Below are 13,762 nucleotides of genomic sequence, written 5' to 3' on the forward strand. Positions count from 1 at the left end.
ATAGGCTAAATTGACTTATTATAGGGAATTCTGCTGTAGAGAAGGACTTAGGGGTCATCATAGATGAAAAATTGGGTAATAGTGCTCAAGTGCAGCAGCAAAAGCAAATGGGACACTGGCATGCATTAAAAGGGGTATGGATTCAAGGGATGCCAATGTGATAGTGCCTCTTTACAAGGCATTGGTGAGACCACACTTGGAATATTGTGTTCAGTTCTGGGCACCGCACCTTAAAAAGGACATAAATGAATTGAAACAGGTACAGAGAAGGGCGACTAAGCTAGTAAAAGGTCTTGAATCTACAATACAAAGATAGGTTAACCAGGCTGAATATGTTTTCACTGTAGAAACTAAGGATGAGAGGTGATATGATTAGTATGTTCAAATACAGGATTGGGAATCACATGGAACTGGGAGATGATTTGTTCACTAACAGGTCTATACTTGGGACACGTGGGCATGTACTGAGGCTTGAGGAAAAGAAATTCTATACTGAATTAAGGAGAGGATTCTTCACCATTACAGCAGTAAAATTCTGGAACTCATTGTCGGTGGGGGTGGTTACAGCTACTACTATTAATGAATTTAAATCAAAACTGGATACATTTTTGGCCACTAAGGGAATCCTATAGATATGACTTACTCAAGTCAGAAGTTACAAGTTATATAGGTTGCACTCAATGGACTAACGTCTTTTTTCAGCCTTAATTACTATGTTATATAGACCTCTTGGTATTTAAAAAACATATATATGCTGTTCGCATGCTAGTATCAGAATAATACTATTGGGGATAAGCTTTGATTAGGTTAAATAAGTAAAGATTAAATACTTTCAAACAAATCCGGGGAACATTTGCAAAAAATTGCTGCATGCAATAGTAAAATATGTTGTCAGTAGCAACCACTCTGATGTTTTCATTCTTTTTTTTTAACTGCATAAAAGCGACAGAATCTTAATGGGCAACACCATTTCTTCACCAGTACAACAAAAGTGTATACAAAGCAATATCCATAAACAGACACTGAAGTAACTGAGCCCCCCCACCCCCCATACTTCCATGCAGTATTGTAAGGATTTTAAGACATTGTTGATCCTCCTCAAGTGTACTGCAACATTGGAAAATCTGTCATTATTCTTCTTTTTATATACATTCTTACTGTATGTTTTATGCCTAGCTGATACCAAACAACGAGTTGCTGTTGTGGGTTACAGAAAAACAGCCTTGAATGAAAGATTGGCAAATATTATTGCTCAACTTCAATTAACGGAGGACGGTAAGCACCAATACATTTTGGCCATTATAAAATATTGATTTTGACAATATTAATATAAAGAATAACTAAAATATGTTATTGTATGGCAACAGGACTATAATTTCTGACTGCATTAGAAGATTTTAATATTTTTTTTAATTAAAAGTGTGTGTCTTAGGGTGGTCATTTTGTAATTGGGCTAACCTGTTCAGTCAGAGCTCCCCAAGCTCTTAATTATTGGTGGATAGCGCTGACCAATCACCATCAGAGCAGGAAAACCACCATGTAGTTTGGCTTTCTGGCACAGTTAAACCCAATGTAAATCAAGCTTCCAGATAAGAGTGTAACAGAAGAGGATAAATAAGCTAGTTGGTCTGCATTATTGCCCACTCCTGTACTACAGATATGGGGTGGTTTGCCTTTTTATAGTCATTAGAAAACTGGGATCAGCACTGTTAGACACCAGAGTGTGTGGATATGCTTTGAAAAGTCACCAGAGTTGTGCAGATCTGTAGTGTGTACTGTCTTCTGGACAGAGCCAGCACTGGATAAAGGTCACTAGCATGCACTGTATTTTCTATAGTGACCACTGGAGTGATGTATGAATTGAATATAAGATAATCTTTTTTTTGTATAGTTAGTAGAATGACCTGTGTATTGGACAGATGTCTGTAGAAGGCCTTGTGTGAAGAGAGCAATGTATTTTTATATGCTCTCTGTGTTGTAGACATCACCAAAATATCCTCAAATGTAGTCAGATATCATACATATGAGTGTGAGAATGCTTACTAAACTAGAATAATAGATGGAAAAATTGTTTATTGGATACATTTGTATGTTTCTAGAATGCTTTCTGTATTGTTTAAAGGTCAGAACAATGATCTATGCATTGTATATCTGTCACAAAATGGCATAAATATTGTGGCGAATTCTATATAATAGGTTTAACATTAGAATGGTGATCTGCTGTCTCCTATTTCCATCTAATTTGAAATATAGTGCATTGTTACATAAAAACATTCTGATCAAAGAAATGTACTCTTATGCAACAATAAGAAAACCATCTTACCAGGCCCCATATATACGGTTATGGTCTAGTGTCCCCACCCTGACTTCAGTATGTCCCTGAACTACAGTCTGTTTGTCATGTGTTGTTGTCATCAGTAGTGGTATGACTGAGCTCACATATTTTGACACAAAATTATTAGATGCAGTAAGAGAAAATTCCTGATAAATAGTTATGTGCTGGATATATTATAGATATATTATAGATAATTCATTAAACATTTATACTCCATCTCCATATTTATTTATCATAAAACTCAGACACTTCCTTTAGGTGAAAGCTAAACATATGTAGTACAGTAATGAGAAGTGTTGAAGTTATGTGGAATTTTTACTCTAGATTTGTATATGTATTAAGAGGTACTGCCATCTGCTGGTGGCTCAATGTTAATGCATTGTGTGTCCTCACCTTTTATAAATTTGATTCAGAAATTATACAATATATCATTGGTTCCAAAAATGGTGTGTAGGCACCCTGGGGAGGAAGAAATAATATGTCCTTTAACTGTTCTATTTGCACTTAGAACACTTTATTCAGTGTATATTGACCATATGAGAAATATAAAAATAGCAATAATAGTGTAATAATGTAACACAGAGATTGGTTGCTATATGCAATGGCCCATACACACTAGCAAGGGCATAACTACCAAGGGGTGCAGCTGCTATGAGGCCCAGAGCTGAAGGGGGCCCATCTTTGCTGTCTTAGTAATATGTTTTACATACATTTATCTCCATCAGTTGCTAAATAGGGGGCCCTCACAAACTTTTGCTATGGGGCTCACGAATATCTAGGTACCCCTCTGCATACTAGGTAATCCTAGCCGCGGCTGATATAGTTAATGATATTGTCCGTGGCTGGCCAATGTTAATTGTACACAATGAACGATATCAGTCAATTATATAGTTCAGTGGCATCACCGGGACCCGGTGGACATGCAGGCCATTGGCTATATAGCTTTATTGACTTGCATGTTCAGCGTAGAGGGGAAGCCATTATTGATGCCTGGGATTGTGCATTGTTAATTATATTAAGCGTACACACTAGAGGATATTGTAAAATCAGAAGGCCCTTTTTGAGAGATATATTTTACAATATCTTCTAGTGTGTATGGGTCTTTGCTTCTAAAAACTCACACTTTAGTAAATTTACCCCAAAGAGTCAAATACTCCATAAAAAAATGTTGTTTTTTTTTTTTTATTTAGATTAAGTGTACATTCCAAACCCTTTGTGGTTTTGGAAATTTTGGGTAAAGGACCAATTGGCACTAAATGTTTTCCAAAAAAAAATATATATATTTATTTATAACAGATAAAAAACAATAATAAAAACAGAAATAAATGTCACTGACAAATCCACATACAGCAGATCCTGAAAAGGTGCAATATGTAGCAACATATGGATAATGCTGTGAGTCCCAAATAGTGCCCTGTTAGTGGTACACAGGCACTCAAATATAATATCATGTACAGTTAGGGCAGAACTCTATGATGGTACTCAATAAACATAAGGTAAATGAAAAAGCATTGTTATTGTAAAAATACCACAGTGTACACAGAGGCAAGTAACTAGAAGGTATAGGTCCATGCAGGTTGGAGTACAGGAGTAGTCTTACCTGGGTAAATATGGATGGAGCTGCTAGTGGTTACTAATCAGAGTGCTATCTTGATAACACACTCTACTAAACATAAAACTATGGGAAAGTCCATACTCTGTGATAGCCATGGTGGCTCGAAATGCATCAGTAGCACAGCAAAGAGGTTACAGTGCAACCTCTTTTGCTGTGCTTCTGATGCGTTTCAAGACACCAGTCTTTTTTAAGGTTAGTATCTGGTTGCAGCTCAAAAAATCCTTTAACGAGGAGATTGCCACCTGGACTGGAAGTTCACTGTTCTGTCACTTCTGGTCAGCGGCTAACTGTATCCTGTGTTGGTTCCTGGCTTCAGAGTGTTTTCACAAACTTTCTTTGTTCCACAAAATGTGTTGCAATTTAACATATATAAAAAAATTGTGTCTATCTGTCCACTGTAAACTGAATAGATTTGAGTAAACCCCTCAATATAGCCATACAATCACATAGGTTTCTCTACACCTTTAAAATAAAAATACAAATCAAACTAAATGTGTTAAACCTACTGTATCAGTTCTGATATTTATAATATTTTACTGAATATGCTTAAAACAGATAACACAAGAAAGCGCCTAGAAATGTCAAAACTTACAGCAGAGACAGCCCTAAACATCAGTGCCACGGTGTCTGAGATTACTGATCCCATGTCAGAAAATGCCAACATGTGGGCAGAAAATTTAAGCAATTCCGATTTTGATGCCTCTGCTTATAACTCTGTTGTAATCTCAGCTGGAGAAACAGGTAAGGAGTTATCTTCTGGCATATGATAACACTAAGGGATATATTTACTAAAGTTTCTAAAAATGAAAACAGGTGATGTTGCCAATAGCAACCAGTCAGATTTTGCCTATCATTTTCTAGTATGCAATAGAGAAATGATAGACAAATTTGATTGGTTGCTATGGGCAACATCACCTCTTTTCATATTTTGAAGCTTTAGTAAATGTATACCTTAGTGTAAATTTCTTAAAAAGTGTTATATGCATTATAAAAATACTTATGAACATACTTATTATTATAGGAATATTACATATTTAGGGTATTATTTATCTCAATCTGCATCCACCAATAATGTATTACCTTTCAAGAAAGCTCCATTCCTGCGAAACCTCTCTTATCGGGGTATTTTTTGTATCAAAAATACCCAGAGTAATGACATCCATGACCGATATCGCCATTTCCACTGGCAACCCCCTCCTCATGGTGGGCAGTGCCCAGGCTAGTCATGGAAGAGATGGAATGCACCTATTCTAGATAGATGCCACCACAAAGCATAGTATTTTGAATCATATTTTTAACAATGGGTGTAGTCAAACTTCCATTTTTGGTTATGCTGCTTCTAGCACCAGGAGTATGCCTAACCCTCAACCCTTTCTCTAGTAGCTAACCCAAACCTTCCCTCCCATAATGTAACCCAAACCTCCCTTCCCAAAGCATTACCCAAATATCCCCTCCTAGAGCCTAACCCTATCCCTCTGCTGCCAGTCCATGCAGAATGTTGGTGTTTCACATGATTGTAAACTTAAAACACATGCTAACATTTTCAATGTTGACATTTAACAATGTCAACATCATAACTGTTGACATTGTGGTATCAACATTTAAGTATTCAGAATTTTTTTCTTTTTACTAATTCTTACCATTAAGCACAGTGCGTTAGGTAGAAGTACACTGCATTTTCAGTTTGCATATTTGGGGAGCACAATACTTAATTCTAGTTTAACATTACCATATCTCTTGTTTAGAAAGATAATATATGGGTTTCATACTATACAATCATTTTGGTATTACTATTGTCGAAGTTAGTAATTTCAATGAATCATTAAATTGTAATGAGCCAGCATTTTAGGCAGTATAATACACATGTAAATATACAATACCCCTCGTGATAGAGCTTTAACTCTAATTAGAGGAGGGTACAGGGCAGACAAGGTGCGTAACTATAGTGGGTCCTATACCTACTATAGTTATACTTTACCTCTGAATGTATCCCACCTGTCAATAGAGGGTATGCTGCATAATGTGCCATTGCTATGAGGACTGAAGGCTTAGGGTTCCTCTACTACACCCATTAGTGTACCTTCATACACGTGCACAATGCTTGGTATGACACAAGGGAAGCCATCATGGAGCAGTGTTATGACATGTGCCCAGTCACATATATGGTGGGGTGGACTCTGTAGGCAGAATTGTGGGGGATGTTGTGTGTCAATTGTGTTCTATTTACCATGTATTTCAGCTCACACTCATTCTGAAGCTACAGGTAGTCATCCGATTACACTGACCAATCATGTAACTAATTTACCAGATGGGATGGTGGCATTAGCAAGTTATTGGGGACACATAGTAGTATAATGTGTGTCTTTATTATTGTTGCACTGTGTTGTATGATGTGAACGTTGGGTACTGTAATGCTGCATAATATTTCTTGATGGTACTATAATGTGGCATAATATAAAATGGGTGTACTCCTTGGCATAATATGAACACCATAATGTGGCATTATATAAACTTGAAGCACTGTATGGCATAATGTGAACTCAGGGCACTGTAATCTGGTATAGCATGAACTGGAGAGACTACAATATCTTACAGTATAAACTAGGACACTCCGTGGAATAATGATTTGGGGGCATTACAATATGGCATGATGTGAATTGCAAACACTGTGTGGCATAATGTGAACTGGCGGACCTGTAATGTGGCATAATATGAACTTAAGGCATAGGGCTTCATACATTCTTTGAACCTACAGTAATCCGTGTGTCCCATTACAGTGAAGAACCTGACAGAAGTTATGCCCTTGCTCCTCACTAAACTGAATACTGTTGAACACAAGCTTCCATCAAACAACATCTCGTCCAGCATTCACCGCATCCGTGAGCTCATTGCACAGACAAGGAGTATAGCTAGCAAGGTAGGGATGGTTCAGATTAATTATGAAGGTTGAGTTCATAATATCTACTACTGAACTGTGTACTCTTATCCCTATAATATACATTAACATCATTAATATTATTGCTCTTTTGCCAATATACTTCTGCAAGGTATTAACGTTTATATCTGAGCTCACTGGGGTTTTGTGCTGCTATTGATGAAAGCATAGAACTATGCTTGACACGGTACAATGAGTCTGGTCTAGATAGGATAGAATATAGCTCACTAAAAATCAAGCCTCTTATAACTCACCAACCACTTATCAAAATGATCTTAATAATATTGGCAAAAAACAATTGCTATCGACTCACAGCAGGTATTACTTTTATACATCAAAATTAACAACAATAAAAACAACAGTAATATACATGTGAAGGCAGGCGCAATTAATGCTGGTGTATTGTTACTGCTGCACATAACAGCTGTTACATGATGCTATATTGATTGATTCTATTCTTTATATTGTATTGTGATAGTGATTTAGCACACAGTTATGCTTACAGGGCCATATGTAATAGGGTGTGAGAATCAGACAGGGCCAGATGTATCAAGCTTCAAAAGTGATAAAATGGAGAGTGATAAACAACCAGCCAATCAGCTCCTACCTGTTATTTTTCAAACCCAGCCTGTGACATGGCAGGTAGGAGCTGATTGGCTGGCTGTTTATCACTGTCCATTTTATCACTTTTGAAGCTTGATACATACTGGCCAAAGTGAGAGATTTTGGGAGAGTTTTCCCTTTCCCTGCAAGAAATTATATCCACATGATGTAATATATTTGATAAAATTAGGTTTATTTCAACAATACAAATATGCTGGGAGGCTAAGAAGAGCCACTCAGACACAGGCATCATCAATTACAGGTGACTGGGTGAGCACTGTCCAGGGTATCTGAAGCAGCACGGACACTGCACAGCGCTCTGGGCTAAAGCCTGATGTCACCACTAGTCCTGTAGGATGAGGAGGAGTACAAAGCACAATGATTTTCTCTGCTATATAACCACTGTCTGTTCTCTGTTTTAACCTCCAGGTTCAAGTATCAATGAAGTTTGGAGGCAATTCAGCAGTCAATGTCAATCTGAAAACAAACCTAGCTGATCTAAAGGCGTACTCCTCCATCAGCCTGTACATCAATCCAGATGCACACCAGAAACAGCCGCAAGACAGATTCATCATGTATCTGGGACATAAAAATGTAAAGGATTATTCGGAATACACTTATTTTTATTGCTTTAGAAATCTTAATTTCATGTTCCAAGGATTAGTCCCCACTCTGGTGCCTTTCACTAAACACACCAAGGTTCACGTTTGTTCCCTGGACACACATTTCTTCACTATTGTGGGTAGGAAAAGAGAAAAAGCTGCATCTGCAACTGACTTTTAGTAACACAATGGGGGAATTTTACCAAGATGTGTATTCTACTTCACATGTGATGTTGCTATGGGCAACCAATCAGAATCTAATTTTTATTTATTTAGCACCCTCTAGAGGATCTGATTAGTTGCCCATAGCAACATCACATGTAAAGTAGCATACACATCTTAGTAAATTTCCCCCACTATCTTGGAAACTCTGACAAAGAACATGTAACATAATAGCAAGTTGTTACTGTAGGTCTAATAATTGGGTGATTTTAGGATAACATACTGTATAAAAGACATACAAATAAGTATCTACACTATGTTCTATGCAGTGGCATAACTTCAAAAATTGCGCCCCCCCCCGCCAAAGGTGATGATGCGCCCGCCACCCGCCACATATACATGCTACATGTATACTTACATCCTCCGGAGTCCGGCTGTCATCGGCGCGGGTGGGAGCTGGGATGCCTGTCAGCGCTGCAGTGGTCCCGGCTCCCATCCTGGCTTCATTCTGATATGAAGAACAGACCATCACAAAATGTCCGCCCCCATACAGCAGACAGTTTCAGAGAACTGTCTGCTATATGGGGGCGGACATTTTATGATGGTACATGCTTCATATCATCAGAATGAAGCCAGGACGGGAGCCGGGACCACTTCAGCGCTGACAGGCATCCCAGCTCCCACCCGCACCGTACCGCTATTACAATAGCACCGCAGCCCCCCGGCGCCCGCACTTACACTGCGCCTCCCCGCGACCGCGGAGGCTGTGGTGCTATTGTTAAGCCACTGGTTCTATGTATCTATGCTCTTAAGATTTATACATTAAAAGTTTTTATTTCTTGTTGTCAAAGAAGGGATATTGCTAACAAGATTTTATTTTATAGGCCAAATCAGACTACATGGGTCTCGCAATAAAGCGCAATAATCTGGTATATGTGTACAACCTGGGAAGTGGAGACGTGGAGATTCCTCTGGACTCCAAGCCTGTTAGCACGTGGCCAGGATATTTTAGTCTGGTGAAAATAGAAAGGTAATGTATGTGTACCATACAACATTGAACATTGCATGCACATTGTGCTTTCCGTATAGCACAGCCCTTTACAAACACATACCTCCCAACAGTCCCGATTTTATCGGGACAGTCCCGATTGCCAGGGCCTGTCCCGATGTCCCACCCGCGGGCGGCAGTGTCCCGCGGTGTGGGGGGGCTGTTGGGAGTCCCCCCTGTCAGCTGCTAAGCAGCGGGGAATAAACGCTGTGTGCATGCGCACAGCGTCTATTCCCGCTTCCGTCCCGCTTCCGGAACTGCGAATGTTGGGAGGTATGCAAACAGCAAATGCAGATCAAATGGAACAGAGAAGTATTGCATTACTCTAAAAATTATTTGCAGGAACAGATTTCCTTAACCCTTTGTGTGAAAATATCTCTGTGAGTGAGAGATGTTCAAATGATTTGCTAAAAATGCCACATTTCTAATATATATTCAAATAAATAAGGTTGTATAAAAAAAAATTATATTTCCTATATATAGTAAACATTACAGGTCATTATGATGAATTAAAATGTTTGCTTGCAAATTTTCACACCTAATTTGACAAATTCACTTGGCACTCAAAGGGTTAAAAATGCAAATTATGTAACAAGGTAAATGGAACGGGAAAAATCTTTAAGAATCTTTAAGAATCAGCATACTACTAGGCAGCAAAGCATTGGCTGCATCAAAAAACACAAAGGGGTGCTGTGCAATTCAGTATACATGATGTGGGCAACATTCCTCTATGCCACAGGTTCTCAAACTCGGTCCTCAGGACCCCACATAGTGCTTGTTTTGCAGGTCTCCTCACAGAATCACAAGTTAAATAATTAGCTCCACCTGTGTCATTGAATAATGAATGCACCTGTGCACCTGCCGGGTGACCAGGAAAGCATGAACTGTGTGGGGTCCTGAGGACCGAGTTTGAAGACCCCTGCTCTATACAATGATGAGTGCAGAAAGAACCAGACATCTGAGATGCTTCATAAGTGTACTTTATTGGAAGAAGTTCTAGCACAGGATATTTTGATATTAAGATTATCATATGCAAGAAGGAAAACCATAATCCTGACTTTTTTTATTGAAAATATTATTATATAAGTAGAAGATACACTTCTAAGGAGAAATGACTCACTTAGTAGAGCATTCTAATGTTCATGAAAATGCACAAATTTGTATATATATTTTTTTAAACTTACTGTAAACAATCTTTTTTTTATTTGACTATCAATTCTCAGCTTGCATATTTTCTCAATAAATTAGTATATTGTTTGTACATTAATTTATATATTTTTAAACCGACTTTTTGTTATACAGTATGTATCTAACTGTAGAGCATCACCAAACTTTTTTTCAAATTGTTCTACCACAGTAATTTTTTAACATATCTTATTTAGATTTTATTAAAAGTTAAGTTTTATACTTCATAAATTACATTTTCTTCTAGATTGGGACGACATGGCAAAGTACTTTTGACTGTACCTAGTCAGAGCAGTACAGCAGAGGAGAAGTTCATCAAGAAGGGCGAAGCTCCTGGGAGCGATTCTCTGCTTAATCTGGACCCTCTGAACACTGTGTTCTATTTTGGAGGAGTGCCCAAAGAAGTTAAGGTATGAGTTGGGTATCTAATCATTTTTACATGTTGTACACTATATTTCCTATATTCCTTACATACACTGTTTTACCTATATACACTACATTCACTATATTCCCTTCAATGTAGTCATAATAATCATAAATTAAAATGAATTGATGCTTCCAGTGTCTGTACCTGTTTACTAGCATATTTGATTATGCAAAATGATGAACTCCTGTACTACAGTATGTACCTTTGAAAATGTATATTTTAGCATTTATTTTGTCACTGTGGCCTCAGCAAGCATGAGACTAGTGTTTACGCACATCCTAAGGATGTGCACTTACGCACATCATTACTAACAACCCCTCTACCCCCGTCATCTGTACATCCATGTCAATTTTGGCTTCATTTTAGCTATCGACCTGCAAGTGAAGCGGCAGCAGTTGACGCCACTGAACGATATCGGTAACAATATCGTTCGGTGTGTATGGGGCTAGAAGAACATTTGGAGATTATGGACAGAAATGAGAAAACTACACATGATAAATAATACAGCATTCAAAACTAACTACATGCTTTTTACTGTTTAGTTTCAACTGAGAATGGAAGTAGTTCCTAAACCTTCTCAAAATATAGCATCCCAGAGTCTCAGCATTATAAGCATGCCAACCATAAATCATAAGTTTCTTATTAACTAATCAACAAAAACTATGAAATTAAGTAAATTGTGTTTACTCGTCATTCTTAGTTTTAATTACTTGGCAGATAACATGTTGTGCTTCTGTTTGTCCACATTTTTATAATTAGCAGCCACAAATGGTTTTGCCTATCACGTTGACCATAAATCATTTGATTTGGGACTGTGCCACTACCCCATGGCACTTCTGCAAGTGCCCTGCAGCTCCTTGATGTGGCATTACTCTCAGCGTGCAAACCACAGGGTTTAAGAAATTCCTGTTATAGAAATAAAGGATATATTGTAAGCATCTCTATAGACATGAGATTTACTGTACAGATAGATTATTACTGACAGGGCATATTTATTAGCAACTAATAACACGGTGGTAGGCTTTGTGCCAGACATTGCTGGTGTGTGATTTACACTTGCTTACTGGTGATTTGTTTTCTTCAGATCCCGGACAGTTTGAACCTTCCCGGCTTTGTTGGCTGTCTGGAGCTCGCTACTGTAAATAATGATGTTGTCAGCTTGTATAATTTCCAGAACATACATAACATAAATACATTCACAGCGCCACCTTGTGTCAGGTAAAGCAAATGTCACACTTTAACCAGAATTAATTTAGTATTGTATATGATTTGAAAATGCAGAGATGTATTTGTAAGCAGAGAGGTGCGTAGATCATAATGACATTTTTTTTTTCATTTTTAAAATATAATTGCTTAGTAATAAGCATTAGCTAAATTCTCAAATAGGAATTGTTAGGTCTTGTTCACACATATGCCCTTGGAAAATGGGCAATACCTCCTCACTCATTTTACGGCACTTTTTACATTTATCCCAATACAATGGGAAAAAACTATTTCACAACCTTTGTGATTAAGCTACTGTAGATCTGCCTTGTCTTTCAGAAATAGTTATTTACTTATTTATATGTGTTGTATTTCGGGGCAGCAAGCTCCTGCAACTGCCCCACCAAAATGGGCGGCAGGTGGCTTTGACAGGTGCAACTTCAAAGCATGAGCGTGGAGACTAGTGCACGCATTTCATCACGCATGTCGCACCTGCAATAGGGCAGAAGATCGATGTGGCTGGGTACATCGCTACATGCTTATGTGTTGCTCTGCATGGGTCACACATGTGTGACACCATCCTTACTGAACTTTGCCTTAGTGAATTCATCCCTTCGCTTCTGCATTTTTGGTCTAAGGTGTAGACACTAAGGGAGGAATTTACTAAGATGGGAGTTCTATTTCAATAAAAAATTTTCCCCTAAAGGACCCCATACACTATGTGATTTGGGCCCAATTTCACCTGTCGGATGGATCAGGCCATGAAATCGGCCTAAATCCCATGTTCAGACATCCTTACTGACCTGATGTGTGGTCTTGTGCACATTAGGTCGGAGTCGGGAGGTTGGACAGGCTGCACATAAGATTTGATAAAACATTAGTGAATGTGGGCAGGGGACCAGAGAGCCGGGTATGGGAAGCTGGGCGGCGGGCTCACATACAAAAAAGAACCCCATACAAATGAATCATCAGCCAGTGATTGGCTGAGAGCTTTCAGACAATCACTGGCTGCCCATTCATTTGATTAGGTTTTTTTTTTCTATGTGCGGCCGCCCAGCTTCCCATACCTGGCTCTCTGGTCCCCTTGCTGTGTTCATTGCCCACTGCCTCTCTGTGTCCCCTGCCCGGCTCTTCGCTAACAGCCCCCCTTCCCGCCCCCCCTTTCTCTGCCTGCAGCTCCCCGGGAACCAGTTCTGGAGGAAAATCTCCAGAAGGATATAAATACATTAGAGACTGTACAAAGAAGGGCAACTAAAATGGTGCATGGTCTACATCACAAAACGTTCCAGGAAAGGCCAAAAGATCTTAATATGTATAGATTAGAGAGAGAAATGAAAGTGGGGACATGATAGAAAACGTCAAATATATCAAGGGCTTTAACAAGGTACAGGTGGTAGACATTCTTCACAGGAAGAAGAGCAACAGAACACAAGGGCATGCACTGAGACTAGAGGGAGGAAGATTCAGGGGAAATTTGAGGAGAAATTACTTCACAGAAAGAGTAGTAGATACTGTAAGTGGAATAGAATCCCATCAGAGGTGGTAGAGGCAAATACAGTAGAGCAATTTAAACATGCTTGGGATAGGCTTATATTGATATCATTGCAGCTCCCCGGGAACTGCATGTTTCCAGGGATCTGTACTTGG

General features: G+C 38.7%; 1 protein-coding gene across 2 annotated transcripts in view; it reads left to right on the forward strand.

Moving 5' to 3' along the window:
- Positions 1-13,762, forward strand: part of LAMA4 (laminin subunit alpha 4) — a 150,233-nt gene that overhangs the window by 106,499 nt on the left and 29,972 nt on the right. For both annotated transcript variants that reach the window (XM_083176871.1, XM_083176872.1), the window contains exons 18-24: positions 1,177-1,275; positions 4,506-4,691; positions 6,728-6,867; positions 7,918-8,082; positions 9,137-9,282; positions 10,733-10,895; positions 11,997-12,130. In XM_083176871.1, coding sequence (XP_083032997.1) covers positions 1,177-1,275; positions 4,506-4,691; positions 6,728-6,867; positions 7,918-8,082; positions 9,137-9,282; positions 10,733-10,895; positions 11,997-12,130 — 1,033 coding nt within the window. The remainder of the gene's footprint in view (positions 1-1,176; positions 1,276-4,505; positions 4,692-6,727; positions 6,868-7,917; positions 8,083-9,136; positions 9,283-10,732; positions 10,896-11,996; positions 12,131-13,762) is intronic.

The sequence above is a fragment of the Crinia signifera genome, chromosome 3 (genome assembly GCF_055691185.1).
Source record: "Crinia signifera chromosome 3, ASM5569118v1, whole genome shotgun sequence".
Taxonomy (NCBI): Eukaryota; Metazoa; Chordata; class Amphibia; order Anura; family Myobatrachidae; genus Crinia; species Crinia signifera.